This window comes from Camellia sinensis, chromosome 8 (assembly GCF_055761805.1).
Source record: "Camellia sinensis isolate YWXY chromosome 8, ASM5576180v1, whole genome shotgun sequence".
Taxonomy (NCBI): domain Eukaryota; kingdom Viridiplantae; phylum Streptophyta; class Magnoliopsida; order Ericales; family Theaceae; genus Camellia; species Camellia sinensis.
Window position 1 is genome coordinate 16,239,488 of NC_138968.1, and position 24,330 is coordinate 16,263,817.

At 39.2% G+C, this 24,330-nt stretch overlaps 1 protein-coding gene across 5 annotated transcripts in view; it reads left to right on the forward strand.

Moving 5' to 3' along the window:
• Positions 1–23,958, forward strand: part of LOC114272435 (uncharacterized) — a 313,860-nt gene extending 289,902 nt beyond the window's left edge. For 2 of the 5 annotated variants that reach the window (XM_082882113.1, XM_082882114.1), the window contains exons 2-8: positions 5,745–5,828; positions 6,130–6,227; positions 6,328–6,364; positions 6,844–6,918; positions 7,753–7,855; positions 7,950–8,005; positions 23,599–23,958. In XM_082882113.1, the coding sequence (XP_082738239.1) occupies positions 5,803–5,828; positions 6,130–6,227; positions 6,328–6,364; positions 6,844–6,918; positions 7,753–7,855; positions 7,950–8,005; positions 23,599–23,677 (474 nt within the window). In that variant the 5' untranslated portion in view covers positions 5,745–5,802 and the 3' untranslated portion in view covers positions 23,678–23,958. Of the gene's footprint in view, positions 1–5,744; positions 5,829–6,129; positions 6,228–6,327; positions 6,365–6,843; positions 6,919–7,752; positions 7,856–7,949; positions 8,006–12,337; positions 12,402–23,598 lie in introns of all 5 variants that reach the window. The other 3 variants (XR_014337392.1, XM_082882115.1, XM_082882116.1) reach the window with 3 other exon arrangements.
• Positions 23,959–24,330: the final 372 nt, after the last annotated feature.

Sequence of the window (24,330 nt, forward strand, 5' to 3'; positions counted from 1 at the left end):
TTTATATTCACTTTTAATTATACTATTTTTTTTTTATAGTTATGTTTAATTTTCTTTTCCAATTATCATATTATTTTAGTTATAACTCATGAGTGTTTTAGTTATGTTTTATGCTATGTATAGCTATGATATTTTTTTTAGTTAGGATTCGGAAAATATGAAATTATATAATTTTTTTCTTTAATTATAAAATGGGTACCACAACGTTTTTCCTGAAAATTACATCTCTCACTTAAAATTTCTAATTTCATAATAAATTACTCATTTTATTAATAAATTATCAAGTAAATTAACATTATATAATGATGTTAAAAATATATTTCAATTAATAATTCAAGTAATTTCATTATTATATAAAAAAGTAGTTAGAAATTTTATTTTTTAATTAATTTTGTAGAAAAAAAATTCTGACTACTTAAAATAACACTTTATTCCTTTTATGTTTGATTATTTTTTTTCACTTTTAGCTCTTCATTTTTTTAAGGAGAAATTATAAAAAAATAAAAATAAATTTAGGATTTGACTCTTATAAGAAAATAAATCATGAATTTTTAATTTTGTCAATTTAAACTCAATAAAAATAATATTTTAGGCATTTTATGCATATCTACATTGAGTTTAATAAAGTGTTTCTATTAGTACTCTACTTATTATTTTGGACTCCCAGTTTTTTATCTTTTTTTATTAACCTTATATGAAATTATTAAAGATTACGTCAATTATTTTGGAATAATTTATCTCACAATTAAACTCATACACCCACTGAATTATAAGATAGAGTTTATGAGAGTACCCACCTATATCACAATCCATACACTTCAAAACCATCAAAACTTATCCATACTCAAAATCTTAAAAGCCTTCCAGCGGCGATATTTCGGTAGCAACAGTGGCAACCATTCGATTATACACACTTTTTCGGCAATAGCAATAAGTGAAAGTTTTTCCAACAATCACAATTTTCATGAAACGAATGAAGTACAACAATGTAACCTCAGAAGAAGTTCATAACTTTGATAGTGTTCATAACTTGAAGAAGGTTGGCCTTATAATGGTAAGTTCCTTCAAAAACAGGAACAAAAAATGATGAAAATAGTTCAACATTTTTTTAGTACTGAACTCCCAAACATATAATAAAAAAATTCTGAACATATGAATTTTGTTCCGACATGTTTTATCGATCAATTTCCTAAATTTAATTTATATTGTTATTTTATGGTGATGACAAACATTCTTTTCAACTTTCATGGAAGTTTGAAACCCAAATGCCAACTAGCAAAGCCTCTGGTGAGTGTTTCTTGAAATACCCATATCAAATCTTGTAAGGAAAAGTGAGAGGAATGTAGGTTTCAGATCAAGAACTCTAGAAAGAAAGAAAAAATTATGGAGAGCTAAAAAGATACTATCGTAAGAAAGAATGAGAGGAATATTGTTGTGAGAATGAAAAACATGATCTGTAATGCTCCCAAAATAATACAATAAAAATAACTCGTTGTAGACGAGCCCGCGTGAGGCCTTCGTGCTACAGTTCGGACTCAATTTGTGTCACGGTTCTTAATCTGAACCAAAGAGTCCAAATCTGGCAAATCGTTTTGAGAAAACAGATTTTTAGAAAAGAAGTACCAAACATGGACTGTTTTGCCAGATACAGAGTCGCCACCTAAATATTTTTTTAAGGGGGAATTTAGGAAACCCTGACTCGGTGCCAAAGGCCACGTGTCCGTCATCACCAAAGTTGCCTCGGCTCGGGAGCTAGGGTACGATTGGGGAATGTCAGCTATGAGCACCCCCTCTCGCCCGATCCGAAGATCGGCCTCTACTAACCGTGATATCCGTTTTTGAAAACGTTATGTGTTCTTATTCCGGTTATTAGCCTAGAATTACTATGTTATGCGCACAGTAAACAAGTATAGACCAAATCGCCTAAATTGGAACAAAACATAGCATGTTGGTTTTGGAAATGGTTTGCTACTCGCAAGTAGGCTAAAATGCAGGTTTTGCCACCCTTAAGTAGACTTTTAGAAAAAAGATGGTTTTGCCACTATCGAGTAGGCTTAAAACTCACAGTTTTAATGCATTATCCCAATTTAAGCAATTCGACCTTCATCCACAGGCATTCAAGCAGTTATATCACATAAGCAGCTAGCCTCATGGTAATCATGCAATTATGGCAACACTCGCACACATGCGGTATGCTAAAGCAAAAGGACTTACAGAGTACTCCAAGCCAAAACAGGGAACTCGTTAGCAAATCAATGTATGATCCAAGTCCATGTTAAGTGCCTAATGCAACGCATACAAAATGTCACTAGAATAGGCTCGGCTAATCTAGAAGTGGCATGTGAAATGCACCAACATCATGTATTCAAGTTAGATTTGAAATACTAATGCAGTTAGCATGATGCGCCGAGCCCGGTGCATGCAATACTGATGAATGATGCATGCATGCATAGCATAAGGTATGCTAAATTAAACATGACCTATTACTAACCATCAAAGCAGGTAAGTAAAAGGGAGAAAGAAGTGGGGGTTGGAAGACATGTACACACTCACCCACACTTATTACAAATTCGCCCTCGCTCGGAGGGACCGAAAGAATAGTACAAATTAACTAACTCGCAAGCTAATTAATTGTTACAAATCACCTAATTAATTAACAAATTAACTAAGCTAAGAAAATCAATAATAAAAAAAGGGGCCTCGGGAAGGGGGGTCCAATGCACGCATGCTCGGGTCTTGCTCGGAAGTCCAGTGCCATGCACAAGCCGCCTCTGTTTTCCCTGCTCTGCTTCTCTGAAGTCTGCCAAAGTCTCAGGATGTGCTCACTGGATGTTGGGGAGTGCCACCGGCTGGAAGGAATCATCATCGGCTGTGATTTGGTGTCGATCGGCCAAAAATTAATCCATCGGCTACCGATGGATTGCCGGTCGGCACTCTGTGCAGTCGATCGGCAAAAAGTTCCTGCAGAATCCGTTTGACAGCAGCAGAGGGCAGAGCTTTGCATGGCAATGTAATTCAAGCAATGTATGCTCCAACCATATCCCTTATCATGTTTATGACTCAAAGGGACATGGTCCTTGGTTCTCGGACCATCAACCGCCCATTTCAATGCGTGATGACCCAAGAGACCAAGTTATGCATGTTGATTTCAAATGCGTTGCAAACCAACAAACAAAGGCCCAACTCCTATCACTAAATCAAGGAACAAGGCATGCATGCTAGATGGAGTGCAACCTAGGCATGTGAACTAGCATGCAACATGGGCATACAATGCATTTATGCAAGTATGCAAGCAAACAAGCAAAGGATGGACTTAAGCTCGTTTGGACAGCCCTTAAGGAAGCCCAAAACAGTGGCCATCAACCAAGGAAATGAGGCCAAATGCACATGCAAACATACATGACAACATGGACCAACATTTAAGCACATAAAGGCAACTTTTAAGCGCACTTTAAAAGAGGCATAGCATGGACAATTAACATGCAAATGAAGCTCTGAAAATCATGCTATAGGAGGTGCCAAACCAACTAAACAAAGCAAGCATATCATGCAACCAAGCCCAACACCTAAGGCTCACCAAAGAGGCATTGGACTACACTTATCAAGATCAAACATGGCATGATTTAAGCAACTAAAATCGGGGTTTTAGCATGTCAAAATGAACCCCAAAAACCACTTAGATGACATCTAAATGACTTACACATGGAAGCATGCACAAATGCACCTTCAAGGAGCATGAAACACAAACTCTTAAAACAACAAAGAGCCATGAAATGCAAGTATACAAGCATGCTAAGTGGACTAAAATGACATGGAAAATAGTCCCAACTCACTAAATCAAAGCAAGTAATGCATGCTATACACTCACATACTTGAAGCCTACAAGCTAAAATGCAAAGGGACTATGCAATGCATGCTAAAGTCGACCTAAACAACTAAGGACAGACCTTAATCATGGCAAAATAAACATGAAAGCTTCACAAAGCCAAGCCTAAAGCATGCTAGAACAATGGTTTACAACCTAAGGCATGTTAAGGCAACAAAATGGCATTACAAGGCATATATGCTAAGCAAGCATGGTGTACCAAAACCAACTTAAAACAATGCTATATCATGGCATAATAAGTATAAAAAACAGCCAAGGCATGGTCAACATGAGCCTAAGCTAGGTGCTCCCTCAAGAGGCAAAAAATGATCCTTTTCAAGGACAACAAGGAGAGGGGGTAGCCCTCTCCTTCTTGGGATCTCAAGGCACCATCCTCACCTCTGAAATCCCTCAAGATTTCAGTGGTGAGGAGGCCCAAACACCAAGGTCTCGGAGCTCACCCAAAATGGCACAAAATGGAGCCTTACAAGGCTTAAGAGGGGTCAAACAACCCCAAAGCTTGAAGCAACCTTAAACAAATATTTAGAGGGCCTAAAAACAGAACTTTTTTATGTTATACACAAAGCTCAAAAACAGTTTCAAGATAGGCTAAAAAGCTAAGCAAGAAAGGGAAAAAAGGGGCAAGATTGTTACCCTTGAAGACCTCTTTCACAAATGAAGCTCCAGCAGCTTCTTGAGCTTCAAACCAGCTCCCAAAACTTCAAAAACAACCCTCTAGAACCTCAGTTCCAAGAGAAAGGTGTAGTAGTAGGTGTTTGTGTGCAATACTAAGGCCTAAAACACACACAATACAAGAGAAGGAGAGATATAGATATAGGATAGATATAAAACCCTAAACCTAGAACCAGAGCTTCTCTAACAATGTTTTCTAACCTAATGCCAAGAGAGGAAGCCTCTTCTTATAGGCAACTCCCTCTTGTAAGGCTTCCAAAACAAGCCATCCAAGAGGGAAATCCCTCCATACACGTGTATGGAGGGGAACAGAGTGGGTGCCAGCTATCACAGCTGGCACAAAATATCTACTAAAAGTAGATGAACAGTGATCGGCCATCCAAAATTGTCATTTTGACAAAATAAATGGCCGATCGGCAACATACACGTGTATGGAGGTATTGAACGTACAGAGAAGTTTCCAATGGTTATGAAAGATCTCAACATTTCGATTGAACGTACAGAGAAGTTTCCCATGGTTACGAAAGATACGTATGTGTTTTCTTTCCTGAAACTTACTTTGATGGAAAATGGATCTAGAAAAAATCGGTGAGTTTCTTGCATTTCAAGTTAATGACGTTGAGAGTTTTAGCGAGAGAGAGAGAGAGAGAGAGAGAGAGAGAGAGAGAGAGTGAGAGAGAGAGAGAGAGGGATATAGAGATGACTCCTTCTTCCTGATTCCCATTAGGGCTTTGGCGATGCATTGATTAAAGCCTCGATCATCATCGTTTTTACATTTATTGGTAATTATTCCCAGAATATTTAAAAATAATAATTATTTTCTATATTTTTAGACTTGTGTTTGGGTTTACAATTAGTGTTTTAAAGGAGTTTTTAGAAAAGAAAGAAAGAAAAGAAAAAAAAAAAAAACCTGATAAATCTAGTTGTAGTGATAGACAAATTTTCTTCTAAAAAAATTATGGAAACCAGTTTGAGACTTGGAAATGGTTTCATCAAGAAATACTGTTACTACTACTAATAGTAGTCATATTGTTAATCTATTTCTTTGCCTTTTTCTTGCTGAAGTTGGCTTCTGTTTTTCTTCTAAGGTGTGTAATTAGGCTGTGTCGTGATGTTTCATGAGCTTGGTGGATACTCTGATGAAAATTTGAAGTTCTTTCCCTTATCTCTTTAAAATTATATGCAGGTGTATGTAGTCTATAGATGGTCATGACCCGGATGAAATTTTGTTGCAGAACCACCAAATGCTTACTGCTATTCATAAAGGAAGGTCAACCCAGTGCTCTTTTCTTCCCTTCTTGAATTGTAAATAAATGTTTTCACACTCAAATTTTGTTGCTCTTGCATTCTTCTTCTTTATCTTCAAATGGCTTTGTTGAATGCTAGATTTATTTATAAAATGATATCTAACAGTATTGGCTGATATACTCTTACCCCAACTTTAATATGCCCTTATCTGATCCACATTAAATTCTAGTCATTTTCAAGGTTGAAATACAAATTGGTGTTGGTGGGTAATATTGGTTGTGTTGATCACATTGTGTTCTATTGATGACTATGTTGTGATACAGTGTTGAACAAGCCAGAGCATCTCATATATACAGCTACAGACATGGTTTTAGAGGCTTTGCAGCCAAGATGACAGAGGACCAAGCTTCCCAACTAGCCGGTACATATTGATGAAACTAGTACTATAACAATTTCTCATCATTTGATTAATTCATATCCATGACTCTCAAATTGTTTTTGTATTGAAAAAATGGAAACAGAGATGCCGGGAGTGGTGTCGGTGTTTAGGAATAACAGGTATCATGTTATTACAATTATTGAGCACTTAAGGTTGGGTATCATGTTATGGTCATATGCACCGCCTCTTAATTTGATGAGATATCAATAGAATCCCGACATGCTGCCACTTCTTTTTTTCTTTTTTTTTTCTTTTTTTGCAATGGATTTCTCTTTTACTGGTTTAAAGATAAAATATGAACATTTGATGGAATAACAACTAGGGTTGATAGGTTATGCCATGAGACAAAAGTTCTATTGATTGTCAACTAGGAATAACAAGTATGGTCAGTAAAAACTTTTGAGACAAAAGTTCCATTGATGATTGTTGGTGGAAAGGTCATGCTATGATGTGATGACAGTTTTTTTCAGTTTTTGTTTTGTTTCTTTACTATTTATTTTTTTGTGGAATTTTTTCCCTTGCTTTTTATTTGTAGGATTATGATTCCTCTTATATTGAATTGAGTTGGGTTGTCATGTGAATTTACTTGGATTTGTAGGATGGCAAGCTGGCGCAAGAAATGTGTATATTTAAAACCAAAATTGGAAAAATTGGCAGCAGATTACTGTCCGAGGTTAGATTGAATTTTTGTTTATAACCATCTGAGATCTAATTTTATTGTGCTGGTTATCAAAAGCTTGTGTGAGCTTTATGCAAGAAAGCGTGTTATTACTTGCCTTTTGACTCTTTTTATTTAAGTAGTTGTAATGTATCAGTACTTTATCTGTAGGGGTGATGAAAAGGTAGTTTTTCTCTAGAACTGCCACGTGCATTCTTTCTCTCGGCGTATTTAATTCGTCCATTAAGACTTTGATGTATAGCATTAAAATTTTTCAAATCTCACTTGGTGTGAATAATGTTCCACACAAATTTGTGGTTCGTGCAGGAGTCACTGTAAGTCACTCAACTTTACAAATAATTTACATGCTATTGGTCTTTGTTTTGCCTCATTATTTCATGTTGTTACCTGTGCTCGTTTGTATTAGGGCTGTCTAAAATAATAAATTTGATGTGATACTCTTGTTGCCTCCCAAATTAATAGATAATTTTGTAATATAATTTGATCTTCCTTAGGTTTTTAATGCTTAATCTTGCATCTCCAAGAACACTCATACAAAGAATGTGAATGAGTCTACACTTCCAATCGAAGATAAGTATTTGATTGTCTTAAAGCATTAGTTTCTCAATCTTATTCTTCACTTCTTTCATGTTCAAATGTGAGAAAAAATATGATTTTGGAACTGTGAGATTATCAGAATTCAGCAAACAAAACTGGGAATTGGAGAATTGAGGATGCAATGGATTGGCATGCTAAATTATATGATGTTTGTAACATTTTAAGTCGTTGATGTTGTACATTGACATTTCATTGTTCTTATGTTTTGTCTTGCGTCTTTATATCTGACAGAGTGAATGTCACAGAGGGAGAAGAAAGAACTTTGATGACCAGATTGCACACTGTTGCTGACATTTTCTGCGTTGGGTGTGGATCAATTTTCGGATGGAAATACGTAAGAGCATGAGGCAGAGTTCTTAAGATTATGGTTTGCACGTGTTTAGTTGACTTGACTCTGGTGTTTAATTACTTTACGTTTTTATTTTCAGGAGACTACCCATGAAAAGAGCCAAAAGTACAAGGAAGGAAAATCTGTCCTTGAGCGGTTAGTAGATAATTGTTTTGATGAGTCGAAGAAAGAGATATTTGCTATGAAACCAATTTTGGAATAAAAACATAAATAAAATAAAAAAGAAAAATAAGTTGAGGAAATTAGAAAAGCATATTTTGACAACACAACTTCAACTATGAAATAGTGTTTTCAAAGTATAGTTTTGAAGAGTTTTACAATAAGTTAATTGAGTTTTACGATAAGTATGAAATTACACTTATGGTTTTATCTATGAAGCACGGGTGCGGGTATGAGTACGGTACGGGTACGAGTACGGGTACGTCGATACGGCAAAATCCCAAAAAAGTAGGGTACGAGTACGGCTGTGGTACGCCGATATTTTTTTATTTTTTTTATTTTTTATAATTATGGTTAAAAGATCCATCGTACAAATTGAAGTTAAATATCAAAACTAAAAAGAGAACTATAAAGCTACAAGACAAATATTAATATATTTGAATTCAACATAACATAACCAATACCAATTCAGTCCATAATCCAAGCAAAGGAAAAACAACCAACACCAAAAGAAAAACAAGGCCAATTCAGTCCATAACACAAGCAAAGGAAAAAAAACAAAAGAAAGCCCTATATATCTAAACTTGACACTTCAAAGTTCACTTCCATCAACTTCATCATTGAATAAAATAGCTTTCATCTCTGGCTCATCAAGTGAAAGATTTGCAATTTCAAGGAAACCAGAACCCTCCAATGAATCAAATGCATCTCCCCCAACGTCCCATAACTTGTTCTCTCCTTCTGTGTATAGTTGACTCCTCCTTGATAAGAGACGAATATTGGGGTGCACAAAAACCAAATCCTCGCACCGTTGTGGTGTCATTTTATTCCTCCTCATAGAGTGAATGAAAGAGTAGGTGCACCAATTCCTTTCACAACATGATGAGGAACATGGTTGGCTAAGTAATTTCACTGCCAAGGATTGGAGCATAGGTGCAGAAGAGCCATGTGCCAACCACTAAACCACTGGTTCCATTACTCCTCTATCACATATTGAGTCAGAGTCACTAAAACTTTCCAAACAACCTGAAAACTTCACATACTCTGTATTAACAACCCTTCTCTCATCTGAATCAAGAAAGTATCTCTTAAAACACTTGATTCTCATCTCAGAAATTTCAACATATTTGTGAGGAGGAACACGAATGGGATTTTCATGAAGCCACATCCCACTATAATACTTAGATTTCATAATTAGAAAAAAATAATAAGTAAATTATGCAATGAAAAAAATTAAAGTATAAACCTTGGATTCATGAGTCAAATGTGAATTATACCTTAGATTCAAGGAATGAGCAAGGCAATGAAGAGGTGTGCTACTTTTTGTCCACCTTTCCACTAATATTTGATGCACTACAGAATAAAAGGATGACTCTTCATTTTCTGACTTCCCTTCACGCCTATAGATGGATGCCTTCACCCGTTCAATCATTGAATCCCACATCTCATAAACCAAATGTAGACATGGCTTATCAATGTCACAAAATCTAAGCATCTCATAAATAGGCAATGTGAATGAGAGTATATATTCAATCTTATCCCACCAAACATCATTCAACAACTTTTCCTTTACAACAGCTGCTTTCCCAACATCACCTTCCTTGTAAGAAGCCCATTTGTCACTTATGACCATTGTTTGGAGACCATGATATATAAGTTTAAACCTTTTTAGCATAACAATTGCAGATGCAAAGCGTGTATCTGCAACAGAAAGTAGCTTCAAAGGTACAAACTCATTAAAAATACTCCCTCCGTCCCAAAATAATGGTCCCTTTTGGGGAATCCAACTTTTTTTGGTAGTACAATTATTACATTTGAAAAAAATTGATTTTCCAAAATTATCCTTTTGATAGTATATTTTTTGAGAATATCAATGTCATAATTGTACTTTTTATATTATTTATTAATTTAGAAGAAGGGCAAAATAGGAAATTTATATTATTTTTGTACTTGATTTTTGAAGAGGGACTAATATTTTGGGACAATGAAAAATGGAATAAGGGACTAATATTTTGGGACGGAGGGAGTAGCTAATCTCATAGAATGATTCATGATGAAATTTTTCACAAACATTACATCATCAATCACAGTAGTGATCCAATGGCATTCATCATAAGCATATGCAGCAACTCCAACTTCCTTCGTAGCACAAATGTTCTTAAGAGCAAGATTAAGAGTGTGAACTACACAAGGTGTCCAAAAGATCTTCGGATAATTACCTTGAATAATTGATCCAGCTGCACTACAAACGAACTTGAATTACATTATTAGGACCCACTTCATCATTCACTTCACTAATTAGTTTGGCAATATGATACTTGTCCTTGGTCTCGCCCTCACAATTAACAGCTTTTATAAACATAGCTCCACCATTACATGCTGCCATAAAATTAATGAGAGGCCTCCTTTGTGCATCAGTCCATCCATCATATACTATACTCAACCCCTTCTCATCCCATGACTTCTTAGTTGGTTCCAATAACCTTTCAATATTTGCCCTTTCTTTTTGAAGTAAGGTAGTCCTTAACAAATTATATCCAGGAGGGACATACCCAACAATTTGATTCTCAGCAGCATATTGAAAAGCATCCACAAAGTATGGATTCCTAGCCAAATGGAAAGGCAAACCGGCTGAATAGAACATACGGGCAATTAAAGAATGTAAATGCTCTCTAGCACTTTGATTGAATGCCCTATCTAAAGGACTACTCTCAATTGCCTTTTTCTTTCTTGGTGCATAACCTTCCATTCTAAATGTTCCAACATCTTCTACACTGTCGTGGCTAGCACTAATTTGAGAAGATGGAGGTGGTAAAGGAACATTTTTTGGCTTTGCCATTTTTTTCCGGTTTTCAGCTTCTTGATCTACCTTTCGAATTTCAGAAAGAAGATCACTCTTATTCTTCACAGTTGCACACACTCTAATTCCATGGCCAATAAGTAGCAACAAATGGGCTCTAACTCTAGAATATGACCCTTGGTACTCAATGTTACAAAAATTACACTTAAATTTTGTATTACCACTCCCTCCTTCACCCCTTTTAACTAATTTTGTAACATAGCCCCAAAGAGGAGCATTTTCATCTCTAGATTGATCAATGGAAGGAGCAGAAGCACTTGCAGCAGATGAACCTAAACTGCTTGATAAACTCATTTTCCTATAAGCATAAAAAATAATATTTTTGATTATTAACTAAACTGTTTTATAAGCATAAACTATGGTGAAAAGCTTATACATCTAGTTTAACTAAACTGCTTATTACATCCTATAAGCATAAACTGTTTTGTCAGGAATAACTAATTTTTTTGATTATTAGCATTTTCATCTCAAATTTTTTATTATTAATAACTAATAATAATATTTATGATTATTACCATTTATGATTATTAGCATTTTCATCTCTAATATTTATTATTAATATTTATTAGCATTTTCAGCATTAATAACTAAAGAAGAAATAAGAAAAAATAAAATAAAATAAAGATGAAGTAATTTTTTATTATTAATAACTAATAATAATATTTATGATTACCATTTATGATTATTAGCATTTTCATCTCTAATATTTATTATTAATATTTATTATCATTTTCAGTATTAATAATAATAACTAAAGACGAAACAAGAAAATAAATAAATAAATAAATATTTAGAGATATACGTATACCTCTGATCTCTGCGTCGAAGAGGAGATTAGGGCAAAACAGTAATGAGGAGGGTGATCTGATCTCTGCATCGAAGTCGAAGCCGAGGGTCGAAGTCGAAGACGAAGGTCGAATCTCTGGGTCGAAGTCGAAGACGAGGGTGAGTGAGGGTTGAAGTCGATTTGTTTCAAAGTCGTAGACGAGGGTGAGGGTCGAAGTCGATCACTGTTCGAAGTCGCAGAAGAGGAAAATGAAGATGGTCAAAGTCGCCTCTCTCTTTGCTTCGATGTGATGAGATTAGGGCATTCGTATACGGTATACACATTTTTTCTTTTTTCTTTTTAATTTTTTTCTTAATATTGCTCCGGTACCCCTCAATTTTTCAGAAAATTTGATTTCTGCCCTCGACGTACCCAAAATGTACCGAAGGCGTACCCATGCCGTACCTGAGCCGTACCCATGACGTACCCAACTGAGGCAGACGTACCGAACTGATTTTTGCCGTATCCGGTACGCGTGCAGCCGTACCGGTACGCGTACCCGCACCCGGTAAGTACCCGGTGCGTGTACGACACTATTTTTGGAGTACCCGTGCTTCATAGGTTTTATCATAGTTTTTAACTTCTATTGAGCTGTGAAATTACTTTCCAATTCCAATTCCAGTATGGTATTCTAGCAGCTTTAACTTCACAGCTTAATTCCGACGAATGGTCTCCAGCAAGAAAAGGTTAGTTCTGTTCTTCACTTCACGGCTTTACTCACTTGAAATCGATTGTTTTTACGTCCTTGAAATGTCTCTTGCTCTTTGCACTTGTTTGTGGTTTGTTTACCGAAATCGAAACTGCGAATGTTTGTGTTTAGTTGTTAAAATTTTAGCTTAATTTGTTGGGATCTGGTATAGATAATATTGCCATACTCAAGATACTGTAATGGCGGCTCTGATAATTCTAGCTTGAAATTAGGCTTTGAGTATGTAGAAAAACCAGTACGATGGAGTTGTGGAAGTGGATATTATAGATCAAATCGAGTGAGAAAATTGGGCTTGGAAGTACTGGTAAAGCAATATTACCTTGCTTACAACTCTTTTCAAAATTTTTATTTTTTGTTTGTTTGTTTGTTTTTGGAGCTCTATTTGTTTAACATTTACTATACAATACTTCTGCTTTTAATATTTAATGGCTCAATGCACTATTGATTGTGATAACAATATAGATTTCATATCAGATCCTTATTCTGTATAAGATTGGAGAGAAGTGAAGAGATAATAGATTTTACGCAGGATATAATTGTTATTCTGGTCTCAGGCTCTTAAGGGCGAAAAGAGATAAATTAATATTGAGCGAAGTCTATAAATTGAATAGAATGTTTTGTGGGACGTAATAGGTACTAATATAAATTGCAGCATGAAAAGAGAGAAAATAAAGTATGTTTAGAACCTATACGTAGCACATTTGTTATAATTTCTTCTAAAAAGCTCTTTCATGCCTTTGCTTTATGGAGAAATCTGCACAACTTTGATATTGTGCATTAGAGTAGATTTTTTTGTTATGCCATGTTTCATTTCAGCTTGGCTCGTGTTATTCTTTGCCTGACTAGAACTGAAGGCTTCTAGGTCATTCTACATGGACTAAATTCTTAGAAGAAGCGATTATTTATCCAGCTTAATAATATTAATAATTTCTTTAATTGAACTATTTATTCTAATAATATTAATAATTTCCATAACTTATATTATAGCGATCCCGGTTGTCCCTTTACTGTTCTATTGTATTCCGGACTCGGTTCCGTGAAGTTGGTAGTGGTATCTATCTTGTTGTCGTCCTTTAATTCCACTTGATTGAGTTTTAGGATGTTTTGGGCAGGGTTGTTACAGGTTGGTTAGGCCTTGGTTTCAATTCCTTGTTGTTCAGTTTTTAGGCGATCCGCTCGAGCGGGTCTTCTTGCGCTCGAGCGGGGATTGCATACCTCCAGTATTTCGTGTTCCTACAAAACTTCTATAGATGTGATTTTTGCGCTCGAGCGGGTTTGTTTACACTCGAGCGGTGGCGCTCGAGCGGGTTGGTTGGCGCTCGAGCGGGTAGTACTTTCTGGGTATCAGTTCTGGGAGGGGGAAATCTACGCTCGAGCGGACTGGTTTTCACGCTCGAGCGGAAGTGCTTTATTCTTGTGTCTTGGCACTCGAGCGGGCCTTATTGCGCTCGAGCGTGCCCAGATTTTTGTTCTTGGCGCTCGAGCGTTGTGTTTTCCGCTCGAGCGGGTCATGCGTATATGAGTTATTTGCTGGGTGATTTTAAATCACTTTTCACTTTCCTTTCTCTCTCCTACTTTTTCTAAAACCCATTTTGAGAGCTCCTCTCTCTAGAACTCTACCTTCTCTCTAGGCATTGATCTAGCTAAGGTGATTTCCTCACCTTTGGCCTTTGTAAAAGTTGTGTTGATCGTCGAGGGCGTCGTTTTGATCTGACAATCTTGGTCTTTGGAGCACTTTGGTTTTGGTCTCTTCTCCATCCGAGCTCTAACTTCGAGGTAGGGATATCCTACTCCTCTTCATGAGCTTTGTCTTTAAATTTTAGTATTTTGAGATGTTGGGGTTGGTTTGGTAATTTTGTGAAAGTTTGGGGCTTTTGTGTAAATTTACAAAAGTTGGGGTTTTAACTATGAAAAACCTAGATGCATGTTTGGCATGGAAAAGTGGAGTTAATGTTAAAACATTAATGAAAATGGAACCTAAGGGTTGTAATGTTAATTATGGAATATGCCCTAATTACATTGGTTAATTAATTTGTATAATTAATTATGAGAAATGAGGAATTGATTTGGAAAGGCATGGGATTAAAGGGTGTAGTTGGATTATTTATCACTCACCTAGTTGAAATGTTGATTATATATCCATTGTTGCATTTATTTTCTGTATAGAAATAACTGCTTTGGGCTATCGGTGGAGGATAGTCTTGATTGTTGTAGACAATGCATGATGATTAGGCAAACTGAAACTAATTACTGGAATGTGTCATTGAGTATGACGATTGAAAGAATACATAAAATTTATGTGTTGTGTGATGATGTGTATAATTATTGTTTATATGCATTGTGTTGTGTTAGAGGAGATAGGGGATGTACTCCACGGTTTAGGGGAAGATAGGGGATGGACCTCTAAACCGGATGTTGTTGGGAGGAGATAGGGGATGGACTCCATAGATAGAGCTCATATGCTTATCTAGTAATGTGTTGACAGAGCTCATATGCTTGTCATTGGAAGTGTGATAGTGCTCTTATGCATATCTGTGGAAGTGATGATATAGCTTGTATGCTTATCTGTTGGTATGCGATATAGCTTGTATGCTTATCTGTTGGTATGTGATATAGCCAGTATGCTTATCTATTATGAAATGGGGAAGTGCTTGATATGAGTTACTGTCTCATATGAGTTGTTTGGCCAGGTTCTGAGCCATGGTTATAAATTGAGAATTGAAAAAGAATTGGAAAATGGACTGTAATATGAACTTGTATGTCATGAAACCGTAAAGTGTAATAAGGGAAAGTATCAGTGTTGGCCATCTATCAACTGTTAATCTTTTAGTCATTGTTCATATTTGGTTTAGTATATTTCTACTGGGCTGTGGCTCACCCTATATGGGAATATCATTTTCAGGTACAGGTAGCATGCCACCTCCAAGGATGTAGCTTGGGAGGCTAGAGGCAGGCGGACTTTTGTTGTTTTATTTCTTTGATATATTACATGTATATTCAAGCCAAGGGCTTAATGTGTAAATGAGTTAGCACTCTTATGTTGTAACCAAGTGTTAACTTGGAAAGCTGCAAGCCTTTAGGGCATTTGCTTTTGTTGTTAACATGTAATACTTTTGGTAATGGAACTCTGATGAATAGAAGAATGTGGAACTTTTATATATCAATGCATGTCTATATTGATGGGTTTAATATTGTTATTTTGAGGGCGTTACGACTTGGTATCAGAGCGTACCGGGTTCGAATACTTTGGGTACGTAGGAAGTGATTAGAATCACAATGGGTTTGTCTCGCTTGATAGAGACTTAGATGTAGTGTCATATGCTATGTGCTTAATTGATAATATGCTTATGTGACTATGTGGGTATGGGATTTAGTTTCTAGGATGTTGATTGGATCCTTGGGTTTCTGTGAGTCTTGTTGGAAAGGCACTTGATCAATGCTGTTTCTAACCGGAACTCTAGTAACGCCTCGGGACTATCATTATCCGGAAATAAAATTCGTAAGTGCTTATGTGTTTATGTGCTTACGTGGAATGAATTACCGTTGTCTATGCATTAGGACGCGAGTGTTATAGCTTTGGCACATTTATGAGTGTGCTAATAGTCTCGGTTACCTTTATTAGGATGTCAGGACGAGGACGCGGTAGGCGTGGTGGGCAGGAGATGCCTTTACCGGAGAAGGCTCCGGCAGTGCAGGAAGGAGTTGGTCAGGCCAATGTGGTCGAGCCAGCGGGTCAGCAGGCTATGAGTGCCTTGGCCCGAGAGATAGCAGGAGCTTTGGGTATTCTCAGAGCTAGAAATCAGGCAGCTGAGGCAGGGCCTTCTTTCTTAAAGAGGGAGTTCTTCCGGTCTAACCCGGATGAGTTTGTTGGGGATCCAAAGGAGCCATTGAAGGCTGACGAGTGGTTGGAACAAATGAGTAAGACGTTCGAGATGCTTGGCATCGAGGACGGAGCACTGAAAGTGACCTTGGCATCCTTCCAGCTGAAGGGAGATACGGGTCAATGGTGGAAGTACGAGAAGGCTCGTGTTGGTGGTATATGGGAGGCGTTTGTAAATGCTTTCCAGGAGAGGTTCTTATCTGCAGTGGCTAGGGAGAAGCTGAGGGATCAGTTTAGCCGGCTTAATCAGCAGGGTATGTCTGTGGCAGAGTTTGAGGCCACTTTCACTAGTTTGTCCAGGTTTACACCTGAATTGGTGGCATCCGAAGAACGCCGTTGCTATGAGTTTGAGCAGAAGTTGGTGGGTCTTACATCCGAGAGTATAGACACTTAGTGGATGCTGCAGCTCATATGGAGCTTATGATGCAGGAGGAAGACGAGGAGAAACATAGAGGCTCCAAGCGGGGCCAGGAGGGTCAGGATGATGGCAGGAGACAGAGGGGTTATAACCCTCAGCCGTCTCAAGGTGGAGTTGCTAGATCGACTTTCCCAGTGCCGGGTGCAGGCTCCGGGAGAGGCAGTCAGGGAGGCCTGACTTGTTTTGCGTGTGGCCAGCTGGGTCACAAGTCTTCGGTTTGCCCGCAGAAGGGCAGAGGTCAGAGAGATGCTTCTTCTTCAGCTAGACCCCAGAGTCAGAGTTTGGGCAGGGGGCAGCCCTTATCTTGCTATCAGTGTGGTCAGCCTAGGCACCTGAAGAGGTATTGCCCGCAGTTGAGTGCTACTTCAAGAGCGTCTGGTTCTAGACAGACGCAGGGATTTCAGCCAGCTCAGTCAGTGCAGGCCTTGAGGGCCAATCCGGGAGCTTCGTCATCCCAGTCAGTGCAGCAGTCGTATGCTCCAAGGGGAGAGCAGGTAGATCAGGGGCCTACAGGGCGCATTTATGTTGTTACCGCGCAGGACCTAGTACCGGCTCCATCAGTAGGGAGAGGTACCTTTTTGTTTTGCAACTCGGTTGCTAGTGTGTTGATTGATACGGGTGCATCTCATTCTTTTGTATCTGCTGCATTTGCATCTGTTTTGGGATTAGAGTTAGCACAATTAGCATCTCCTATTTGTGTAGTGTCACCTCTTGGGGGTGAGTTGATTCTGAAACAGGGTTGTAGAGGTTGTGATATAGAGGTCGCCGATTATAGGCTTCCGTTCCCTTTTGTAGTTATGCCTAGGAAGGGTTTTGATGTTATTTTGGGTATGGACTGGCTATCGTCATACCGGGCTGTTATCGATTGCTACCCCAAAGGGTCACGTTATGTACCTTGAGCGGGGAGTGGTTTCATTTCTTGGGAGACCGGGTTGGTAGTGTTTTGCCACCGGGGTATGATTCGCGAGGGCGGAGTGAGCTTAGTGGTCTACTTGCTAGCTTTGAGAGTGGTGAGTGTGATGAGACCCAGATTCTATTGCCGAGGGTGGTTTGCGAGTATTCGGATGTCTTTCCCGAGGACCTTGTTAGTTTGCCACCTCACCGAGAGATTGAGTTCTCTATTGATCTAGTGCCCGGCACGGCGCCGATTTCTATGGCACCTTACCGTTTTGCTCCAGCAGAGTTGGTTGAGTTGAAAGTTCAGCTCCAGGAATTGCTAGATAAGGGCTTTGTACGCCCTAGTGTTTCACCGTGAGGAGCACCAACTCTCTTTGCTAAAAAGAAAGATGGTGCCTTGAGACTGTGTATAGACTACCGAAAGTTGAATCGGGCTACAGTTAAGAATAAGTACCCTATGCCCCGTATAGATGACCTGTTTGACCAGTTGAAGGGTTCCCGTTGTTTCTCTAAAATAGACTTGAGATCGGGTTACCACCAGTTGAGGGTCAGGGAGGAGGATATTCCGAAGACGGCATTCTGTACGCGGTATGGCCATTATGAGTTTCTGGTGATGCCATTCGGGCTTACCAATACACCGGCAGTCTTTATGGACTTGATGAACCGGATCTTTCGGGAATTCTTGGATCGATTTGTGGTCGTTTTCGTGGATGACATTCTTATCTACTCGCCTTCAGAGGAAGAGCACGAGGAACACTTGAGAGTGGTGCTTGAGTTGCTTAGAGCCCATAGGCTATATGCCAAGTTTGGGAAGTGTGAGTTCTGGCTGAGGGAAGTCAAATTCTTAGGCCACGTGGTATCCGGAGAAGGGGTGTCTGTTGATGCATCCAAGGTTGAGGCAGTGCAAGATTGGGCACAACCTAATAGTGTGTTTGAGATCCGCAGTTTTCTGGGATTAGCTGGGTATTACCGTCGGTTTGTGAAAGATTTCTCCAGGCTAGCTTCGCCGCTGACTAGGTTGACGCGGAAAGGGGTCAAATTTGTGTGGAGTGAGACTTGTGAAAAGTCGTTTCAAGAGCTGAAGGTTAGATTGACCACCGTTCCGGTTTTGATTATTCCGGAGAGAGGGTTGGGTTATGCGATTTATTGTGATGCCTCACGAGAGGGTTTGGGTTGTGTGTTGATGCAAGAGGGGAAAGTGGTAGCTTATGGCTCACGTCAGTTGAAAATACACGAGAAGAATTGCCCTACACACGACCTAGAGTTAGCAGCTGTGATCTTTGCCTTGAAGATTTGGAGGCATTACCTTTATGGTGAGAGGTTCGAGGTGTTCTCGGACCACAAGAGTTTGAAGTATCTATTTACACAGAGAGACTTGAATTTGAGGCAGAGGAGATGGATGGAGTTCATTGAGGACTACGATTTCGAGTTGCACTATCACCCGGGAAAGGCCAACGTTGTGGCCGATGCCCTTAGTAGAAAATCCATTAGTGTTGTAGCTTGTATTGCCATCCGGGAATGGGAGATGATGGGTGCACTTGGTGAGTTTGATTTGCTACTGGGTGAATCCGTTGAGGTTGCGGCCTTGTTTTCTGTTGTTGCGCAGCCTACACTTGTGACTAAAGTGTTAGAGGCACAGAGAGGTGACCTTGAGGTTGAATCCTACCGAGAGAAGATCTCCGGTGGAAAAGTTGAGAAGGGTTTTGACAGTGTATCCCGACCTGAGTGTGAGATACCGAGACCGTTTGTTTGTGCCGGAGTCTTGCCGAGAGGAAGTACTCCGAGAGTTTCATCATTCACGTCTTGCGGTGCATCCGGGAGGTACTAAGATGTATCGAGATTTGGGTCGCCAGTTTTGGTGGCGGGGTATGAAGAGAGATGTGGCAGTTTTCGTGTCTAAGTACCTTACTTTCCAGCAAGTGAAGGCCGAGCATCAGAGGCCAGCGGGTTTGTTGCAACCCTTGCCTATTGCTGAGTGGAAGTGGGAGCATGTCACTATGGACTTCGTTGTAGGTCTTCCGAGGACTCAGCGGGGTAGTGATGCCATTTGGATGGTTGTGGACCGGTTGACTAAGTCGGCGCACTTCATTCCTATGCGCGTGAGAGATTCGGTAGATCATCTCGCCGACTTGTATATTCGGGACATAGTGAGGTTGCACGGGGTCCCAGTGACGATCGTCTCAGATAGAGATCCTCGTTTTACTGCTAGGTTGTGGCAGAGTTTGCAGAGTGCCTTGGGCACTAAGCTGACCTTTAGTACGGCTTATCATCCTCAGACTGACGGGCAGTCCGAGCGTACTATTCAGATCCTTGAGGATATGCTTCGGGGTTGTGTCCTTGACTTTGGTGGGACGTGGGAGAGGCACTTACCATTGGTAGAGTTTGCCTACAACAATAGTTTTCAGTCTAGCATCGGTATGGCACCGTTTGAGGCCTTGTATGGCCGACCGTGTAGGTCTCCAGTGTGTTGGGCCGAGGTGGGTGATGCACCTTTGTTGGGTCCGGAGTTGGTTAGAGAGACGACGGAGAAAGTTGAGCTTATCCGTAGAAGGCTTGTTACAGCCCAGAGTCGCTAAAAGAGTTATGCCGACCGTAGGAGGAGACCTTTGGCGTTCGAGATAGGTGATCATGTCTTTCTGAAGATATCACCTAGGCGAGGTTTGATGAGGTTTGGGAAGAGTGGGAAGTTATCCCCTCGGTTTATTGGGCCTTTTGAGATCCTTGAGAGGATTGGCGAGGTTGCTTATCGTTTAGCCTTGCCGCCGCAGTTGTCCGGAGTGCATGACGTATTTCATGTGAGTATGCTTCGGAAGTATGAGCCGGATCCATCGCATGTATTAGATTGGACCGACTTAGAGGTAGATGAGGATGCCTCGTATGAGGAGAGACCGGTTCGGGTCTTGGATAGGCGGGATCAAGTCCTGCGTGGCAAGACCATCCCTTTGGTAAAGGTTTTGTGGAAACATCACGGAGTGGAGGAAGCCACTTGGGAACGTGACTTGGAGGTCCGCGAGAAATATCCGGACTTGTTTATTAATGAGTAATCTTGTATTTAGATTTTGTAATGTTGTTGGACTTAAGAGCTTTATATATGTCTTAAGTTGTAAAACATTGGTAATGTTTTGGTATTAATGGAAGTATGTTGTAGAACTTACCCTGATATGGGAAGTTGATTATGATATTGCATATGTTGGCTATATGGTAGAATTGGAGTTGTATCATGTATATTGATTATGATATGAATTGTGAACCATGCATGTTGAAAATGGTTGGAAATGGAAGAAAATTGCATGACATTAATGCACTTATAATATATGTGTGAAATGCCTCCTGAAAAGAGATTGAATTGACCGGTAACGAGTCGGGTTATTTAATATTATGCTGTAATATTGTTGAGAATGGAGAAAATCTGTTTTTGAAAAACTTGTGTTTAATTTCGGGGACGAAATTCTTTAAGGGGGGGAGGTTATAGCGATCCCGATTGTCCCTTTACTGTTCTGTTGTATTCTGGACTCGGTTCCGTGAAGTTCGTAGTGATATCTATCTTGTTGTCGTCCTTTAATTCCACTTGATTGAGTTTTAGGATGTTTTGGGCAGGGTTGTTACAGGTTGGTTAGGCCTTGGTTTCAATTCCTTGTTGTTCAGTTTTTAGGCGATCCGCTCGAGCGGGTCTTCTTGCGCTCGAGCGGGGATTGCATACCTCCAGTATTTCGTGTTCCTGCAAAACTTCTGCAGATGTGATTTTTGCGCTCGAGCGGGTTTGTTTACGCTCGAGCGGTAGCGCTCGAGCGGGTTGGTTGGCGCTCGAGCGGGTAGTACTTTCTGGGTATCAGTTCTGGGAGGGGGAAATCTACGCTCGAGCGGACTGGTTTTCACGCTCGAGCGGAAGTGCTTTATTCTTGTGTCTTGGCGCTCGAGTGGGCCTTATTGCGCTCGAGCGTGTCCAGATTTTTGTTCTTGGCGCTCGAGCGTTGTGTTTTCCGCTCGAGCGGGTCATGCGTATATGAGTTATCCGCTGGGTGATTTTAAATCACTTTTCACTTTCCTTTCTCTCTCCTACTTTTTCTAAAACCCATTTTGAGAGCTCCTCTCTCTAGAACTCTACCTTCTCTCTAGGAATTGATCTAGCTAAGGTGATTTCCTCACCTTTGGCCTTTGTAAAAGTTGTGTTGATTGTCGAGGGCGTCGTTTTGATCCGACAATCTTGGTCTTTGGAGCACTTTGGTTTTGGTCTCTTCTCCATCCGAGCTCTAACTTCGAGGTAGGGATATCCTACTCCTCTTCATGAGCTTTGTCTTTAAATTTTAGTATTTTGAGATGTTGGGGTTGGTTTGGTAATTTTGTGAAAGTTTGGGGCTTTTGTGTAAATTTACAAAAGTTGGGGTTTTAACTTGAAAAACCTAAATGCATGTTTGGCATGGAAAAGTGGAGTTAATGTTAAAACATTAATGAAAATGGAACCTAAGGGTTGTAATGTTAATTATGGAATATGCCCTAATTACATTGGTTAATTAATTTGTATAATTATGAGAAATGAGGAATTGATTTGGAAATGCATGGGATTAAAGGGTGTAGTTGGATTATTTATCACTCACCTAGTTGAAATGTTGATTATATATCTATTGTTGCATTTATTTTCTGTATAGAAATAACTGCTTTGGGCTATCGGTGGAGGATAGTCTTGATTGTTGTAGACAATGCATGATGATTAGGCAAACTGAAACTAATTACTGGAATGTGTCATTGAGTATGACGATTGAAAGAATACATAAAATTTATGTGTTGTGTGATGATGTGTATAATTATTGTTTATATGCATTGTGTTGTGTTAGAGGAGATAGGCGATGTACTCCACGGTTTAGGGGAAGATAGGGGATGGACCTCTAAGCCGGATGTTGTTGGGAGGAGATAGGGGATGGACTCCGTAGATAGAGCTCATATGCTTATCTAGTAATGTGTTGACAGAGCTCATATGCTTGTCATTGGAAGTGTGATAGTGCTCTTATGCATATCTGTGGAAGTGATGATATAGCTTGTATGCTTATCTGTTGGTATGTGATATAGCTTGTATGCTTATCTGTTGGTATGTGATATAACTAGTATGCTTATCTATTATGAAATGGGGAAGTGCTTGATATGAGTTACTGTCTCATATGAGTTGTTTGGTCAGGTTCTGAGCCATGGTTATAAATTGAGAATTGAAAAGAATTGGAAAATGGACTGTAATATGAACTTGTATGTCATGAAACCGTAAAGTGTAATAAGGGAAAGTATCAGTGTTGGCCATCTATCAACTGCTAATCTTTTAGTCATTGTTCATATTTGGTTTAGTATATTTCTACTGGGCTGTGGCTCACCCTATATGGGAATATCATTTTCAGGTACAGGTAGCATGCCACCTCCAAGGACGTAGCTTGGGAGGCTAGAGGTAGGCGGACTTTTGTTGTTTTATTTCTTTGATGTATTACATGTATATTCAAGCCAAGGGCTTAATGTGTAAATGAGTTAGCACTCTTTTGTTGTAACCAAGTGTTAACTTGGAAAGCTGTAAGCCTTTAGGGCATTTGCTTTTGTTGTTAATATGTAATACTTTTGGTAATGGAACTCTGATGAATAGAAGAATGTGGAACTTTTATATATCAATGCATGTCTATATTGATGGGTTTAATATTGTTATTTTGAGGGCGTTACATATATTAATGTGAACCCAGCTCAATATTCAACAAGAACCATATAGAATTAATTCCTACAGAAGAGAAGGGTACAATGAGACCGAGACAGTGCAACTTCTGAGCCAAACCCACATTCAATGTTCACTGAGACCCGGGCAATTCGTCAATGAGAGTGAAAACTCAATGCTTCATGTGTTTTCACCCTCATCAAACTATCAAGTCTATTGAAACCCATTTCATGAGTTGGGTATAACTGGGTTAATTAATTAGACCGGCTAGTAAATTGTGTTTAATCGTGTGGTTTTAGGTTCAGTATCCTAGCAGCAGCAGCAATGGAGGTCAGATTGGAGCCACCACCGGAGGCAATCACCTCTCCCTGTCAATGAGCAACAATCAGCCAAGGCCATTCATCAATCCTCCGCAACTGTTTGCAACTGCTGCAGCATCATCAGGATTCCCATAGCAGATAACTACCCGACCCAAAATTGGCTACACCAGAAAAATGGATTTTACTCTCTGATGAGACCCTCTTGACCCAACTTTTGTGTTTTTTAAATCTTTATTTAACAAGGCCTTTGGAGTTTGCAAGAATGTAAAGATTAATGCTTTGAGCTTAAGTTTCTTCGTTTTTTGTGTTTCTAAAACCGTATATATCTATTATTATTTAGGCTGCCCTCTTATTTATTACTACATCAATAGGTCCTTGTTCATGTTACAAAAAAAAAAAAAAAGGATATCACGGCGTTTTCGAAAACGCCACCTAAACTCTAAAGCTAACGGTAAGTTTTTTAAAAAAGATGCGACGGCGTTTTGAAAACGTCGCTAAAATCATAGTGACGTCATAGTATCGTTTGTGGGATATTTGGTGGCGTTTTTAAAAACGATGCCTATAGTAATATGTTGACGTTTTCCAAACGTCATAAAGCTATAACGACGGCCGCATTGTCGACGTTTGGCATTAAACGTCATGAAAAGAATTAACGACTTTTTTAATACCTATAGCAGCGTTTTTTAAACGCCGCTAAAAGTAGATTTTCCA